Raw genomic sequence first — 18,870 nt, 5'->3', positions numbered from 1 at the left:
GGCTAAAAATAACCCACATCCTTAAGAGGAATTCTAATCTCCTTGAAGTGGATACAAGACACTCTGGTGGACAAACTTCCTGCAAGCATCCCCATAAAATGTATACATCGTTTGAATCCAGTTCACTACGTGTACAATTGTGTCTTATCAATAATCATAGATTCACAACTTTGCTAGGACAAAACAGTACAAGCACTCTGTTGCTAAGAACTTCTTTACGCTGGAGACATTTCCTGGCCCCCCCCCCCCCTTAATTCGTTGCAATCACCAGGGGCCAATTTTATAGCTTTGTTTAACGGTAGGCAGCATGTTTAGCACAGATATATATATTGCTTAGCAGAATCAGGTTACCTGCCAAAATTCCCAAAAGTTTATAATTGTTGCAACTGGTACCCCACTCAATTTTTGCTTAGCAAAGAAATTTGCTGGCAGTATTTCCTGCTTAGCAGCTTTATAAAATTGGGCCAGACATGTTCACCCACAGTAAATCTAAACCTTATTCTTAGTGTCAATAATCAGGGCTCAATTTAAAGCTTTAAGCAGAAATTAGTGCTTAACAAACTTCTGCTAAGCATAAATAAACAGGATATCAGTCACATATTGTACAGGTGACATGCTGTTTTGTCTGGTAATCTTACTTGGGTAAGCAAAATTTCATTTTTGATTTTTTTTTTAAGAAGATTAGATTTCTAGAAAAAATAGGCCTATGCGTGACTTGCACAGTCTATTATAAAAAGCAATTAATCCAATCTTTCCAGACAAAAATAAAATTTTGCCTGAAATCTATTTTGCTAAAATAATGTAACATAGAAACAAGTATGTTTTTATATAAAAAAAAATTAAAAAATTAAAACTCTCACTCACTCTCTCAATTGGAACACAGATGAATGCTCCACCTCCCTGACTCTCCAGAATAATGGCGAGAAACTTGGGGTTGACGGCGCAGAAATTGGCATCATGGGAGTTCTTTGTGATGGGGATGTTGTTGTAGCATTTCTCACGGCGGTAGGGACTGCCGTAGACGTGGCGGAACTTGGAGTAACGCATGCCCCTGAAACCTGGCATGTCCTGAAAGAGTACAATACAAAAATGAATTGAAATCAATTGCCTCGACATCTTGCATCATATTCTGAATAAAACATGCGACTTGGGATGTTGCCTAATCACCATATGAACATGACCAAACATGATATGAGAGAAAATCCAAATGGTCCTCATTGGGATTTGAACCCACGACCCCTGACACTCTGGGCAGATGCTCTACCAACGGAGCTATGAGGCACAACAGTATACTCCCTCAGGTATTCCCTGCAAGAACCACAATGTTTTCTTGGTGTTACTTGCATGGGCAAAGTAACGAACACATTATTTGATTTGGTATGATGCCTAAATCACCATAAAAGTGAAAATAACCAAACATGGGATTTGAGTTGAAGGACTAATTAAAGCCACACCCTAAATAGTGACAGTCTGTCAAAGTTGCCCAAGTGAACAAGGCTTTCGACGTTGAACCCTTACTTTCCGAGCCCAGTTATAAAAATAACGATCATTAAAAAAAATGAACTTTAAACCTTAACATGAGTTGTTCTGTTTTTTTTTAATTAATAATTTTCATATCGGTTAGACCCAACGCTTGGTTGATCACTCAAGGTAAAACTAGCCTTAATCAAGAATATCTGACATTTACACAGCCCCTGGTGATACAATCCAATGTAAATAATTTAATGCTATGACTGTGTCAGTCTGTGTGCACGAACATATCTTGAGATCCAAAAGTCAACCGAACATTTTAAGCACGAAAGCTTTCAGGAATCCTTCTCGACCCATAATGCTACTTGCAGCAGCAGAGAGTTCCACTCCAATAATGAGTATAATTTTTAAAGAAATATTTACTTTCTCCTTCAACTGTTAGAGAGGCTCCAAAGTTAATAATAATAATAATAGAAATATTAATAGTGGCATTTTATATAGCGCTCATATCAGTCACTCAGTGACGCTCAAGGCGTTTTAACATACAGTATTTTCCTGCAAGGTATGTGGGACTTCGTTTGAATTATGAGAACTACTCGGTCCTTTAACATAGCACCATGTAATGATTTACAAGGTGCTGTGGCGCAATATGCTGCCAATATAAGCGTCTTGCTTAAGGACACAAGTGTCACGACTGGGACTCAAACCCAAACTCTGTTGATCTGGTTAACTTCAATTTTGTGATGCACTTATTTTCCAATAGATACAGATCCTCATGAAAGCGGGGAAAATGTCTAACCTTGGTTCAAGTTGTTAAAGTTCAAAACAGGCAATCAAAAGACCGATGCCTTCATTACAACATAATGATTAAACCAAATTTCCCTCGATTCATAACTTCCTTGTGAGAAGAAAATTGTGATTGGATCGTGACTCAAGAATATTAAATGAAAACCTGGCGTCAAACACAATTTAGTCTGGCTTAAATTGAACTCAATACAAAAGTGTATACTTAAAATCCCCAAAAGCATTAACAATAATCTTCCTTTTTAAACTGTCCCTCAAGGTAAACTCGGCCGTTTTCTAGGTGAGATGAATTGTGTGTCTTTTCAAAAAAGAAAATCGCATCTTAAGAGATTTATCCGTTATTATGATCACAACAAAACACGATCTCTGATGAGATGGGAAAATATGCTGGCACAAAGAAAAGAACCAAGAAAGGTGAAATACCATCCGGATAAATATGATTATCTCCAGAAAATTGTGTCAAGTTTTGAACGAAGTGTGATTTAGAATCCCTCACAAATTACGATGCGTTAATTTCCCTTAGCTCCTTCTTCATACCAAACAAAAATCCAACACCATGGTAACTCGACACCTGAACTGTTGGCTTATGACGGTGGCAAACCTGATCCCATGTAAAGTGTAGGCTTAAAGGGATGCTGAAGTGAATTAAAATAAAACAGTTAATTTTGTAGTCATTTATTTCTGATATATGTATTGAACATCAATAAAATGTGTTTTGTTTATTCCCGACATATCTGACTTGCGTAATGAGCGAATAAGTCAAGCCCCCCCCCTTTTGTGGATTGTTACCGCCCCTACCATCGACGTAAAAAGAGTCTGGTCCCTAACTACACGCGCCTAGGTACCAGGCCACACAGTGCACACGTCTCTATATGCACACAGCCAGGGGGCCAGACGGCTCGGGTTCCCGACATGACGTCACGTTTATGCAAACGTTTAATCTCTCGAAAACCATTTTTAAAATACTTGCGCATTTAATAAAAAAAAATTAAAAAATATTTCAGGTTAAAAAAGTCATGTTAAATCGTTTAAATGAATAAAAAAAAACACTGCGCCCACCCTTTAATCAGTTTTGCAATGCAGTGGCATTCAGGTTGGCTCAGTGGGTTTTTTGCCCCTGCCTTTCACCTCAGTGGATCTCCAATTCAAATCCAGAGGCTTGTTCCCCTATTCGGGGTTTTCCTCCCACCATCTTCTGTACACAGGTATCTTTAGGCCTGCAGGACTAGTGCTGGGGTCGATTTCACAAAGACCTTAGGACTAGTCCTAGGAGATATGAAAAACGTGTGGCTAGTCCTAAGTTAGGACGAGTAACTTGTCCTAACTAGAGATAAGACTAGTCTTAACTCTTTGTGAAATCCACCCCTGGTCACTTTTAAGGAGAATTTTTTTTTTTTTTTTTTTTTTTTTCCCGTAGTGACTGCTAAGCAGGACCAGTTAGCTTGTCATTTCATTAGCCCGTCAGCTTTTTCACTGGTCCATATTTCAAACGAACTCATGGTTTTTCAACAGCTGGACCACTTGGAGTGAATTTTGAATGGTCCTCATGTTTGAGCTGGCATATGGTCAGAACACTGCACTGCAGTGGTTCAAACTACATGTAGTGCCACCATGGAGAATGAAACTCCATGATGCTTAAGGCCGTGTCCAAATTGTAGCTACAGTTTGGCTGTGGCTGTTGCTAAGAATGTTGCTACGGGCTTCCTATACTTCAATGCATACTCATTTGACCAGGTAGCCTCAGCCACAACCATGTAATTACAGTCCCTCCTCGATTTAGAGACAGTGAAGTAAATATGCTGACGACGAGAGAGCTGTAGATACAGCCCAGTCCGGTTTCCATTATCTCTCGTCCATAATTGATATTAATACTTGTGGTTTTCACTGGGCTAATTGGAGCTTGAAAGCGCATCGTGGATATTAATACACCTGTCTCAAGGATGAAGGATGTATTGTGCATATATGTACACTATCAATCATATAGATTTGTATATCAAGAATTAAGCATCTATGTACACGAGTTGGGATAACAATAACAGAATAGAGCACATGCCTGCCACAGTCTAAAATATCAGTGTACTTAAATCAACTCGCGGTGTCCACATTAACATACCCAGTTCACTTCAACCTGGTTACAAAGACAATTACTGGAAAAAAAAAACAATATTTAAAGTAACTTCCAGAATTGTGTTCGGTAGAATTGTGCATCACTTCGTGGTGTATTAACATATACCCAGTTCAACCTGGTTAATAATTAGCGCAAAGGGCCAGCTCAATAATATAATCCCCCTAGCCTTAAGGAAGATCAATGGACATGGATCGTCAAAGAACCCCCGACCTGGCTACAATCATGTAATAATATTGAGCTATGGATACAAACACGACATCACTGGCGATTGTTAACAAGGTCAATTCCAATGATTCACAAGCAATAATGCTTTTCCATAGGGCCTTTAGCATATACTACTGCTCACCAAATTTATATGTACATATGTAAGGACTTTAATGGCAAGAACAGGCCTGGGATTTCATCTTTGAAAGGGCAAGGCCACTTTTTTTTCAAAGGGCACTCCATTGGAAAATCTTTAAAGGCAGTGGACACTATTGGTAATTACTCAAAATAATTATTGGCATAAAACCTTATTTGGTAAAGAGTAATGGGGAGAAGTTGATGGTATAACACATTGTGAGAAACAGCTCCCTCTGAAGTGACCTAGTTTAAGAGAAAGAAGAAATTTTCCATGAATTTGATTCTGAGAGAGACCTCAAGTTTAGAACTTGAGGTCTCGAAATCAAGCATCTGAAAGCACACAACCTCGTTTGACAAGGGTGCTTTTTTCTTTCATAGTTGACATGCAACTTAGACGACCGATCAAGCTCAAATTTTCACAGGTTTGTTATTTTATGCATATGTTGAGATACACCAAGTGAGAAGACTGGTCTTTGACAATTACATGTACCAATAGTGTACACTGTCTTTAAGTCTATGGCAATAATTTTAAGTGACAACAGAGGCCATGGTCTCTGAGCCTTCATGTAATTCCAGGCCTTACTAAACTATTGCAGAAAAGTCCACCAGACCACAGGACTTAGAGCTGACAATTTTGAATAGACCAGCATCAAAATTATATAGTTTAACATTGACTAAACCGAAAGATAATGAACAATATATAAGACTGCCAAACTTCTTTGGCTTTCAGTTTACTGGTCTGATACTGAAATCCGTGGCCAAGGGCCTGCCTGCGGGCCAAGGGCCTGCCTGCGGGCCAAGGGCCTGCCTGCGGGCCAAGGGCCTGCCTGCGTGCCAAGGGCCTGCCTGCGTGCCAAGGGCCTGCCTGCGGGCCAAGGGCCTGCCTGCGGGCCAAGGGCCTGCCTGCGGGCCAAGGGCCTGCCTGCGGGCCAAGTGTAAAATTTTGAGCCATGCTGGAGCCAAATATTTGTGTTACAAAGCATTTTGTAATTTTGTTTAGAGTGCTACACATGTATGCATCTTTGCTTTTTTAGTTGTTTTTTTTTTGGTGGACTTTTGCTGTGAAATCTTTGAACTTAAATTTTTATCAAAATGCTTTATATTACTATCGAACGCTGCTGGAGGCTTCAAGTTTTTATTGCCATTAATTTAAAGAGTGGTTACCAAATATATACCTCCCCTTTAAACCAACCAACTGAAAATTAATATCATCATAATGCAAATACAGTAGATTACACCATTAACAGCTGAGGCATTACGTTCCTAATTCAAACATTGTTAATTCTGCATAAACCCCTGGCAAGATACCAGCCTTTTATACACAGTAGACCTCCATTCATCAAGCTTCCTACAATCTATCAATGACCTCATTTATAACAATAAAATGATCAGGCAAGTGGAAAAGTGTCTAGTTTGCCAAAGTTTGCTCTACATACATTGATGCTACAAGGTCGACATTACGCATATATTTACAGACGTAGCATTTTTTTCTTGTTTGATCTAGATTTTTATTTTCCCTATCATGTTATCGTCTTTCAATGATATGAAATAAGGGAAACTGACTGGGTAAATTTGAAATGATGTGGGGGTTTTCAAGCGATAACAAATTTTATATTATAAACGCCTTTTCCTAGGGCTACAAATCACTCAGAGAATGACAACCAAAATACAACAATGACAAGCACAAACAGACTGAAAAAACAGCTTGAACGAAGGCTACATTTTTTCATGGAAAAATCTTCCTCTTAAATCATATTTTTAAAAACGGAATTCTCGAGAAGAAAATAATCCATAGCAATTTGTTATGTACCGGTATGTGTATATACATTTTTATTTTTGTATAATCCAAAATAATTTGTTAAAAATTAACATTGAATATCATGAAAACTTAGGACGAGCTTTTTAACAAACACCTTTTGTCAGTCACAATTAAATTTTGTGCGACCATTACAAGATATAATAGATGTAAAATTTGCATCAGGGATAAAGAATATTAATTTTGGTTTTTACACCGATGTGTGTAGCACTGTATACTCAGTACTTTCCTGAGTTCTTTATAAAAAATCACATGTTAGGCATATTACTTGGTGGGATTCGAACCCACAACCTTTGCAATTATAGAGTGTCTTACCAACTAGACCACCAAGATTGCCCGGTGGCTAGAGGCAGTTTGAGGCATTACAAGATACACATTAGTTACGCCAAATTTCTTAATTTTACAAGATCCTTTAGTTAAGAAGCAGTTGCAAGAATATAGCCCCTTGGTGAATGTTTGTAAAATAAACTTGTCGTGGGAAATTCTGACACACATGTTGGTCTTAATGTCAGAGAGAGAGGACAACTTTGGATTGAAGAATCTTTATGGTGGATGTCTTTTTACAAAGGTCATGACATTTCAAGCATGATCCAATGTAGAAGGGGTAGGAGTCATCCCCTACTAAAATGTATAAATTCATGCGCCAAATTTCTGCTGAAATTATGACATTTCCACCATTGATAATCCCTGGAGCTATAGATTTCAATGAGCTTTTGGAAACAGTTTCCTCACTACAAAAAAAAACAGATAAAAGAGCAGGATTTTTTTATGCGGAGAAAATAGCAGCTACCTTTTTTTCACTAGGCAAAAAATTCTGAATTCAGATAAAAGTCTGCAATTTCTCATCCCTAATGTAGACACAACCTGGGCCCAATTTAATGGCTCTGGTTACGTAAGCACAGAATCGGCGCTTACGGAAGCAGGGAATTCTGTGCTTACGGCAAGCATATTTCACGGGTTAGCGACGAATTTTGGCTTCTGCACATGCGTACACCGCGTTACTAGGCATTCTATGCTTACAAGGCTAGTGCAGAAATTCGGCGCTTGCACGTAAGCAGGGAATCGTGATCATAAGCCCAGATTTTGGCGGTAAGCAGAGCCATGAAATTAGGCCCTGCTGCTTATCCAATGAGCCTACTTCAATAACTCTCAGTTTTTTCTTAAAATGTTGCCAGATGTGGATTCATTGATCGGAATACGCTTACCGTGTGATTCTCCGCTTACACCTTTCAGTGCAAAGAAGAATGTACTTCAAAAGCGCTGTAAGCACAGAATTCTGTGATAACATTAATGTGAAATTAAGAAAAGACATAGCCTTTCAGTATTTTTTACTGAGTCCCTTAACACAAAAGCATTCCTGAAACATCTTCTTATATGAATATTGACCCTGAGTACGGCGTGTCGCGGCCGACCGGTCAGAAGCACCTAACTCATGCTCTTGTGTTTCTGACAGCAGAGTGTGGGTTTGATTCTTTTTTTTGACAATTAAACATTATTGCTTTGTCCTTCGGATGAGATTTAAATCCAATCCGTAAGTCCCTGTTGTGTAATGTAAAAGAACGCAACACACTTAAAGGAACCCGTTGCCTTGGATTGGTCGAGTTAGTCTTTGAAAAGCGTTAGTAACCATTTTTTATAAAAATGCATATGGGTAGAGAGATTATGTAAAAGTAGAATACAAAGATCCACACAAAAATGCCTCTAAATTGCACAGTTTTCCTTTTACCTCGTCGACTGACACGGTCGGCCATTTATGGGAGTCAAATTTTTTACTCCCATAAATGGGCGACCGTGTTAATTGGCACAGTAAAAGGAAAACCACAAAATTTTGAGGCAAACTTGTGTGGATCATTGTATTCTACTTTTAAAACATCTTTCCAACCATATGCGTTTTATAAAAACGGTAACAAACACTTTCTATAGACCAACTCGTCCGGTCCAAGGCAACGTATTCCTTTAAGTTTGCCCCTTTAAGCATAGCACCCTAAACCACTACATGGTCCTATGTTAATAATTGGGTCTTATATTTCAAATAATAGCTTCACATATTTGCAGGAAAAAAGAATGAGCACTTGACAACACTCTCAGATGTGATACCACGCTTTTATACATGTAACTGCGTATCATATTAATCATTATGCAGACCCGACAGACAGCCAAATTGGTGCTTTTACAACCGATCAATCTTTACCTTCATTGGTTATAAACAGACAGATGGGGGAAAACAGTGCATTTAAGGTGAATATGTTACAATACTGAAACAACGGACAGTCCTAAAAACATCTGAATGCTTTCTAAAGCAGAACGGACAGCCAACAAATTGCCGCTTTTCCTTATCAATCAAACCGACAGATGTGGAGAGAATCCACTAAAATTATGGGATGGGTGAACACCACGCTCTCTGAACACTACTTCCTCTATAAAACCCTGCTCTGCTCAGTCAAATTACCTGCTTCATAATTCAGCCGATACAAGACACCACCAGTGTCTCTTAATACAAGAAACAATCCCAGGTCTCCTTCAAATCATGCTCAGGGACGGGAGATGATGTTCAGTTTCAATCAAGCAGACAGTAATTTCACTCTGTAGCGGACGAAAGGACAACGTGAAAGCTACATTAACTCTCCCCGACCCTGCACTGACTTTTCTTACAACTCAGTAACATTGATCATTACAGCACAGCCGAGATAGCCTTAAGGATGGTGGTCAGCACACAATGTACATTCCTATACTCTATTGATTGTTTCATCCATTGTGTGGTAAGACACAATGGTCTGTCAGGCCATTGACCACTCAGGGGTATTAGACTCCAATGGGTGGTTTTCCATTTCTACACAAACATGTTTTTAAGGATGGGAAGAGCACTTGGCAGAAGAGTGGAAAGCACTTGGCGCCAAAAAAACAGAAAAACAGGAAATCTGCCAGAGAATTCATTCATGACGAGACATTTTACAAGACACTCAAAGAGCTTAACCCTATTCAAATCCATGGTGTGAAAGCGAGGCAGGAGGACAAGACAGTCTGGCGCCCTTTTTGTATCAAGACAACCACCATTCCTGATAGCCGTTAACACGTCAGGAACTAGACAAACATGGAGGCAGAATAAAGATCGGGACGGTGAGGTGTTTCTGTGTTGAACAAGCGTTGGTCACAACTCTCATGGGGACAAGATGAAAAAGTTGCAGAGGGGGAATGTGACTGTGTGACTCGAAGAAGAATATTCTGATGAGTGACCAATCAAACTACCAAACTAAACAATCCAGACGTTGACTGAAATTACAAAAGGGCAAAACTGCCTCAGCCAAGCACTACATTTAAGGCCTGTATGCTTCGTTTTTGAAAGGGCAGAGGCACCAAGGCATTTCGTCCTCAGTAAAGGGCACCCTATAAGGAAATTGTAAATTTATACTTGACCATTTCAAGGGCACCAAGGCAATGACCAGGGGGCATGACATCTGAAGTATCAGGCCTGACATTTTTCAGAGGCAACTGCATTTCATTGAAAAAAATTTCCAATGGCAGCAGCTGAGTAAAAATGGGAAATTAATGTAAGCTGAAAACTTGAATTGACTATACATTATTTTGTTTTCTATGCAATGTAAATGTTTTTCCGTTTTCTTTGAGAAAATCAGAATAGTTCATTCCTAGTTGTTTATTTAATATTTGCTATAAAATTATATTTGTTTGAATACTTACAATATGACTTTTTTAATTATTATTATTATTATTTATTCGGCCAAGATTTCAACAAACAGTACAAGATACAATATTACCGTACTAAAGAAATATAACAGTATAAGAAACAATGAGTGTAAACTTATGACACCTAGAACAATTGTAAACCAATGATTGAATGAGACAGAGCACTGGCAACCACGCAAGACAATTATACAAACAGACAGGACAAGCCCATTCTAAGATGGCCAGGATTAATCAAAGTGAACCTAACCACTGTGACTCGAAAGCCTATCAATCCAATCTTAAAATAGGAATAGAATCTTTAACAAACATTTAAAAACAGTAAAGATAAACTTTGGAAAATATAATAAATATTAAGAACAAAATAAATATGTATATTAATTCTGTTACCATTCTATGTACCGAGATTCTCAAAGTGAACTATTTTCCAAAGAGAGTATGGAATAAACATCATGTTGAATTGAATTAAATTTAATCTCAGCATAGATAAACAAGTATAATTAATAATTTCAAAAAAAAAAGTTTGAGAAAATCAGGTATCTCAGCATAGATGAAAAACAATTGCTTAATTTTTTTGGGGCATTTAAGGGAGAAAACTGTCTGCCACACTGAAATGTTTACAGCGTTTTCAGGTATGATGACTCATAAAATTGCCAGAGGATCTTGTTTGTCTTTATACCTTATTCCCTTTTGGTTGTTAGACCTAAGGCATCTGGCATTTTTTAATGAATCTTAGACTCTTGAGTCACGAAGCATGAATCATGAAGATTAAAACATAATTCATAAATACCTCAGACATTTTCGCTATTCCTATTGGTGGAGAGCGCGTCACGTGGGTGTGTATAAACCTTTGTTTATGACCGGTAAAAAGTGTTAATTCATGGGCGTAACACGCAACCTTGCACCTGTTCTTATAAGACAGTTTCTTCATTCCTATTGGTCGAGAGCAACGGCTGAAACAGTGGTGCAACATCACGCGATACGAGCGACGCGCACAGCATTCCCTTATAAGGAGTTGTTTACCCGAGGGCGGCGGAGGGCTGTAGCATTTCATAGCTGGAGGGGTGTTGTGTTGAAAGAAATCATTTAACAATTAAAATTTTTGCATTAATTTTACTTTTTGACCAAAAAGTGATGTTTTTGACCAAAGGTATATTGAATAGGAATCAAAGTGTGTTGAATCGGTTTTCAATTAGTGGTTTAAACCCGCCGAGGCTTGGTTCTTGATAATTTACCTCAACTTCGTCTCGGTAAAATTATCAAGAACCAGGCCTCGTTGGGATTAAACCACTAGTTGAAAAACCTCTTCACCACACATTGATTCCCTTATTTATAAATCAGAAAAACACACTTTGTTTTTGTGATGTCACAATTTGTTTGTATAGTTTGCGCATGTTTTTGTGCATGCGTTAGGCATTTTAATGGACTTATTGCACATTAATGTAGCATGCAGAATTGGTAGAGCCGGCAGACAGTGTTCATGTTTTGTGCGATCAACCACATGAAATAACAAACCTGTGAACATTTGACCTGTGTGAGTCATATGAAAATAGCATGTGATAAACCATGCACATTTTTCAATGACATTGTCCTTATTTTTGGTTGCAACAACCAAAATCCATTGTGTTTTTCAAAATGTGTTCAGATACATTTTTCTCAAAAATGGCTTAATTTCACAGAGAAATATTTAAAAGAAAAAAATTATTCTAGTATGAACTTCACAAATCAGTTAGTTTCAGAATTAAATAGAATTTTTTTTTTTTCTCACCAATCCTTATGTCGATTTCACAAAGATAATCCTAACTTAGGACTAGTCTTCTGAGGACTTTTAAAGCCATTGGACCCTTTCGGTTCAGAAAAAAAAAATTAAAGTTCACAGATTTACAAATAACTCACAGGGTTTACAGAAGGCAATGGTGAAAGACTTCTCTTGAAATATTATTCCATGAAATGCTTTACTTTTTGAGAAAACAGCAAAACAATATAAATTCTCGTTAACGAGAATTACCGATTTATTTTAAACACATGTCATGACACGGCGAAGCGCGGAAACAAGGGTGGGTTTTTCCGTTGTTTTCTCCCGACTCCGATGATCGATTGAGCCTAAATTTTCACAGGTTTGTTATTTTATATAGAAGTTGTGGTACACAAAGTGTGGGCCTTGGACAACACTGTTTACCGAAAGGGTCCAATGGCTTTATTAAGGAGTTATTAAAAACTAAAGGCTAGTCCTACGAGGCAAGTAACTTGTCCTACCTTGAGATAAGACTAGTTAATAGACCGATCCATTAGGCTCCGCCCACGATGCACACGTGAGCCTCTCCAATGACTTTCTGCACAACTCTGCCGCGCGCCAAACATACGCGCACGCATGTCGGACCTTCGTTGCGTTGTGATTGGTCAATACGCAATGAGGTGGAGCTTAATGGATCAGTCTATCAACTCTTTATGAAATCCGCCCCAAAGAATGTAATACCTTTGTATCCATTAGCATTACATAAAAATGTACATCAGCCTAACTCAATCATCAATCCAGGTTCATAGATGACTTCTCATGGAAATCAAATACAGCGCAGCAGAAGACAATCGAAGGTCTATTGTAATTAAATTAAATACATAATGACTGCTATTGTACGTGTACATGTATGTGTATCACTATGGACAGTGAGTTGACTCCACAGCAGCCTTTGTTTGAAGCTACATCAGCCCTTCAAAAATTAATTGTAAAAATGCAATTATTTAGTAATAATAATAATTGGTACAAAATCCCAGATTCTCATTGTGACAAGATGAAACCAAGCACCATTTCACAAAGCGCTACGATTGATCTAAATATGTGTATCAATCTGAATTGCTGAGCACAGTTGTGATGTCACAATACAAATCACTGTGGCGATATTGACAACTCATCTTAGGACGAATCAGTTAAAAGGGACCGTAGTCGTGAGAGCAGTGGCCTCGGGGGCGCTAGACTACTGCTGGAATCGCAGGGATAGTAGGAACACTATCACCGCGTAGACATTTAACGACTTGTCCACAAGTCTAGATGAATCACAGTGTTTGGTGAAATCAAGGGCAGGTCTCTCAGCCAGCACTCATGGACATATGTTTAACTGGCTGGGTTATAAACTATATACAAGTAGTTTGAATTGTGCTTTTATGTGCCCTTTTTCTTCAGTTTTTAATCTTTCGTCAGATGTAAATCCATAAAGTGAAAAATAAATTTTGGGTTTGGGTGCGTTTTGTTCAGTAGGGCAGAGACTTTGGAGCCCAATTATTTTGATTAAAATTACTTTCAAAAGGCATTCAAGAGGTCACTCAAAATGGCACAACCAAGATTATTGTGATGATGTTGTCAGATAGATTTGGTCAATTTCCCTGTTTACCTTGTCTTGTATACAAAGATGCTTGTGGAGCATCCCACCCTTTAGACCTCCTTTATACATATGTTAATATACACCAAGTGAGAAGACTGTTCTTTGACAATTACCAATAGTGTCTACTGTCTTTAAATAAATAAATAAGGAAATAAAAACTGAACACAGTACACAAGTGGTCCACTTGGCCATCTTGAATAAACAAATGATGTGCAAGAACCCTGCGCTACACTAGGGATGTAGCTACCTCCATGATGACTACAGAGACTATAAACCAGTCACTGTGTAATTAGATTGAGTTCTGACTAATGCTCACTGTATGTAAGGTTTATGCTGGTCTGGGCCCAATTTCATAGAGCTGCTTAAGCACAAAATTTTGCTTAAGCAAAAAAATCCTTGCTTAGTAAACTGAGATTACCGGCCAAGACTCCACTCAATCGTTATGTTAGGTAAACAACAGCTAAATACCAGTCACAAGCAATGTATATGGCATGAAATTGTTGCCAGTCACATGTGAAAAATAAGCAAGCTATTTTCGTGCTTAAGCAAATAATTTGCTTAAGCAGCTCTATGAAATTGGCCCCAGGTCATACAATATGACAATAGTAAAAACTAATGATAGTGCAGCACTGCAAGGCCCTGCAAGGTGCTGCAAGGCACAAGATGGGCAACTGGCCTGGGAGCCCTGTTAGAACATGAAATATGGCATATTGCTTTTAGTTTTCCGTTTACAAATTCTTACATACTTACGCTTAGTTTGTTACTTTTATATCGTTAGTTTTAATAATGTGATTATGTATGTTTACTTTTTAATATGTTAATTTGTTTGTTCTTAACAATGTAATTATGCAGAGCCCAAATGGAAACCAGTTGTTTTTTACTGATTTGGCTCACCCTGGGTAAATAAAGGAAATTAATTAATTGGCGCCATTTTAGTAAGCGCGGGTTTTGTTCTGGAAATGATAGCAATGCTCATTGTCTGCACTGATCTAATGTGGCATCAAAAGAGCACTTTATCTTGGGGCGTCTCAATTATACACTTCATCATTGAAAAGAAAAAGGTGTGATTTTTAAATGAAAGCTTTACTTGTCATTTTGTCTGATGTGCCGTTGATTTAAAATTTATAACAGTATGTTGAAAGATTTGGAAACTCCTGTTGTGTCCGTTTGAATGCTGCCCTCACTGTGGCTACAGATGCGGTTACCCGGCCACTGTCACCTCACTAATAAATTTGGAATGGAATCAACGTTCCTTAAAATACAAATACAGGTTGCAGGTCTGGCTTCTCAAATACTAGCTGTATTCAACTGAATCTATCACAAATTTCACTTTCATAGTATCCGTCTTGAGAATTATGTCTATAAATCAGCATTATTGACAAAAACCAAACTTTGATGCTACCTTTAACACAAACTTTATAAAAGAAATACCCCAACAGTGCAAAGCTTGTCTGACACGATTCAGATATCATTTACAGTATCCTTGGTAACAGCAGGTTCTAGTCTCACCATCAGCAGGTGTCAATTTTAGGGGTTGCTCTGAGGCGTCTGCCAAGGGTCATCAGAATAACAACTTCCGAAATGCTCACCTTTAGCTTAAAGTCACCTGGAAGTGGTATTTTGTCAAAATAAAGCTTTTGTCACTAAAATATGTGTTTTGGTGAGTAGAATACGTACGTAAAAGTCTGCCTCGATTGACGTGACAAAAGGGGTAGGCGGAGTCACCCCCACACAACTTTTTTTTTTTTTTTAAACATATAAATCATTAGAAACAGTTACTCAAACAAAATTCTTTATCTCCGATGCAAAAATTATTTTAAATCTCTGATGCAAAAATTTAATTTTAAATCGTTTGTACCCGCTGCTAAGGATTCAAACTACATCTAGCCATCGGGCTAGCGGCTAGCTTGATGGTTTAGTGATAAGACAGCTGCTCTAGTAATGCTAAGGTCGTAGGTTCGAATCCCATCCGAGTGATCTACCTGTGTTTTTTTTTTTTTTTTCTTCTTTTTTTTCAGAACCCGGGAGAGTACCGAGTATACAGTGCTTCATACACATCAGTGTATAGGGTAAAAAACAACAATACCAAGACGGCATCATGTCAACATTATTTTAAAATATTGTCCCAAGCACAGTCTCTTGCGTTTTTGTTTTTTTAATGGGAGGGTATACCTTTGGTAATTAATCCAAAAGTTAATGAGCATAAAAGCTTACTTGGTGGTAAGAAGCACTGCAGCTGTTGATCATTTATAATGTTTGGAGAAACGGAGTCTAAAACATTTCAATCTGAGAAACATTTCTGCATGAATATTTTCGGATTGTTTAACATTTTTTTTTGAAAAATAAAGTAGACAACTTTCTTTTATTCCTGTAAGCAGTTCAATGAAATTGTGCTCTGGTTTACAAAATGAAGAAAAAAAAGAAATGGAAAAAAAAGTACAAGGTAAAAAAAAAAAAAAAAACATTTGTTGAAAAGTTTGGGCCTAAACTTTGAGCCTAAACTTTCCCAACCCTTGTCTTGGACTTCACTGTCCTTTAATTTTTTGCATGGAACACAAAAAAAGTCCAGAGCAAAGCAAGCCACAACAAAACACATCTAGCGATTCCATTATAGTGTGGCAGCCAGTCATAAACTTACTCAATTCAACTTCTCTTTATTTTGCTTTATTACATCTCGCCAGTCAAACTTTTCTTCAGAATTCCAGTCGCTGTCCTTGGCCTCTCTGACCTATATTTTATCACCTCGTGCAAATAAAAATTGCACTTTGTGTTTTTCTAGACCTTCATTCAAAACAAAATAATGCCTCATGCCTTCAAGTCAAAGTCAATCATTTTCATTCATTCATTTGTTAATTCTTTTTCGTGACGACATGGCAAGTTGCACCATTTATTAGTCCCTGTGAAGTACAGTTTGCAAGAGAGATGGACTTATCTTAGTCACGTAGGCAGTTTTCCCCAATGGTTGTAACTTTTTATCGAGTACCTGAAAACTGCCCATAAAAATATTTCAGCATGTGCAGACTTACACTGAAACAAATCTGAGTTGATTCTTTAGGATAATTCAGTTTCTAATTACTCTCAAATTACGTTAGTTTTGCAACAGGGATAAAGAATATAATTAAGCACTTTTCTCAGTACTTTGCCTGTAAATATTTATGACAGAACTCAGGAAAGTACCGGGTAAACAGTGCTCAATATACATCAGTTACATCCTTTTCATCCGACAACTCACACCTGTTATGTCCATGGAATTCCTTTTCCAAACAGTGGACTTAATTAGATCATGCACAGACCAGATTAAGTTTAAGACCAAAGTAATTCAATGTAAACACACCCACTCTGTGAAAAGGATGTTTACTTTTTCAGAAATTTGTTGTGGCCAAACTCAGAAATTCTTTAACAGCTTTCCAATAATGTACTGGTTTGAATACAATTCATTACAAAACAACTTGGGGTCATTAACATTAGTGTTGTCTCCTATAAAATGACCTACAGTACATTACACATGTTTCTGACTGCAATTATACCTCTACAAGTCTACCTAAAACTCTACTCTCACATCCCCCCTTAAACCAACTCAGCACTAAGTCCCATAGGACGTGACTTGTGGTTCAACTGTCTTCAAGTCCCAGTCCGGTTCCGCAAGGCTGGGTTTATTATCAAAATGAGATATGGATATTGGGTAAGTCACCCTAGTACGAGATCCAATCCTCACCCATGCTTGAATCATCACTGACCCCGTCACAAGTCACACTGTGTGATATTTTGTATTCTATATTTTAAAGATACAGTGTCGGAGGAATTGTCTACAGCAGAGACTGTCTTAAAGGGCCATGTCACATGAGACGATTTACAGGCAACCAGTTCAAGTATCTACAAGAAGAAAAGGCATTCCCTTGAATGTTAACTTTTTTCTGTTGTGGATCGTATGACAATGTTTTTAAATTGCCTCATTAGCTACCAAATTGGTCCTGTAGCATGCACTGCAGTTGGTTGCCTCCAAGTTGCCTTGCCTGTAAAAGTTGCCTCATGTGACAAGGCCCATTCTGGGTCAATGGGGGAGGAGAATAAGAACAGCTGAGCAAAATGCCCCCATTCCCCCCCCCCCTCCTCTCCTAAAGTTCTGCCTCCTAACTCATGATCCCAAAACACAGCAGCAGTAACCCAACAAGCTGAGCTCTTCCTATGGCCCAATTTCATAGTGTAAAGCTGCTTTTAAAGCACAAAATTATGCTTAGCAGAATTAGGTTACCAGTCAAAATGACACTCAACCAGGTACAACTTGACTGGTATCCTGCTCATTTATGCTTAGCAGAATTTATTTAAGCAATATTTGCTGCTCTATCAAAGAATTGGGCCATCGTGTGAAATACTAAATTGTATAGTCAAGAAAATAAGTTGCTTTTATAAGACCTTGCATGTCTGACCCATGTAGAAGGAAACTGCCCTCTTTTTTCCAGCAAAACAATTGAAATTACGAGCACAGCATGAAGGAGAAAAAGGCCCAGATAAGGTAAAAAAAGTTTCCACTCTTTTCAAACGGAGGTTTTGGAATCGAGAGATAAAACCCAACGGGTGTGACCCACAAGATCAAAGCTACTTGTTTCACTCGTTTCTAAAAAACTACATAAGTATAGCATTTGACGCAAAAACTATTTCATGGGAAGTTTTCCACCCTAACTTTCTTTATATCGTGTAAGTTATGTGCAAATCTGTTATTTTTATTTTACTTCCAATCTTACCAATGTTGTTTTTCGAAACCTTTTACAACAAACACATCCCAAAGTGAAAGTTAAAATTTTGTTTCCAGTACTAAAACTGGATATTAATACCGCTGAGCTAATTGTGCATGTGTTAGTATTTAATGTCTTGAATCAAATTACAACTACCCAATTTTCCACAGTGCCATGTACGAACAGTAGCTCTAATGTGCTTGAAGAAAGATTTTGTTTCCAGTACTAAAACTAGATAAAATTATAGATACCATCCGAGTTAAATTTGCATACTAGTGTTAGTACATGTGCTTAGTGTCGTGAACCAAATTACATTACAACTTAACATCCAATTTTCCACGGTGCCATGTACATGTTCTTCTGATGTGCATGAAGAAAAGGGCAAGATGCAGATACTAAAAAAGATGGAAAAAGGTTAGTGATGCAGAGGAACTGTTGCTAAGATGCTGAATGCAAAGACAATCTTCAAGATTTTGTTAGATTTGTCTCGATCTCATTCAA

At 37.9% G+C, this 18,870-nt stretch overlaps 1 protein-coding gene across 6 annotated transcripts in view; it reads right to left on the bottom strand.

Annotated features, from left to right (window-relative positions):
• Positions 1-18,870, bottom strand: part of LOC117288149 (coronin-2B-like) — a 38,895-nt gene that overhangs the window by 12,189 nt on the left and 7,836 nt on the right. For 5 of the 6 annotated variants that reach the window (XM_033768860.1, XM_033768862.1, XM_033768859.1 and 2 more), the window contains one exon: positions 865-1,068. In XM_033768860.1, the coding sequence (XP_033624751.1) occupies positions 865-1,068 (204 nt within the window). Of the gene's footprint in view, positions 1-864; positions 1,069-9,009; positions 9,034-18,870 lie in introns of those variants that run through there. The other variant, XM_033768861.1, reaches the window with a different exon arrangement.

The sequence above is a fragment of the Asterias rubens genome, chromosome 3, assembly GCF_902459465.1.
Source record: "Asterias rubens chromosome 3, eAstRub1.3, whole genome shotgun sequence".
Classification (NCBI taxonomy): Eukaryota; Metazoa; Echinodermata; class Asteroidea; order Forcipulatida; family Asteriidae; genus Asterias; species Asterias rubens.
The sequence above is the reverse complement of the archived record's forward strand: the minus strand, read 5'-3'. Positions and strand labels throughout refer to the sequence as shown.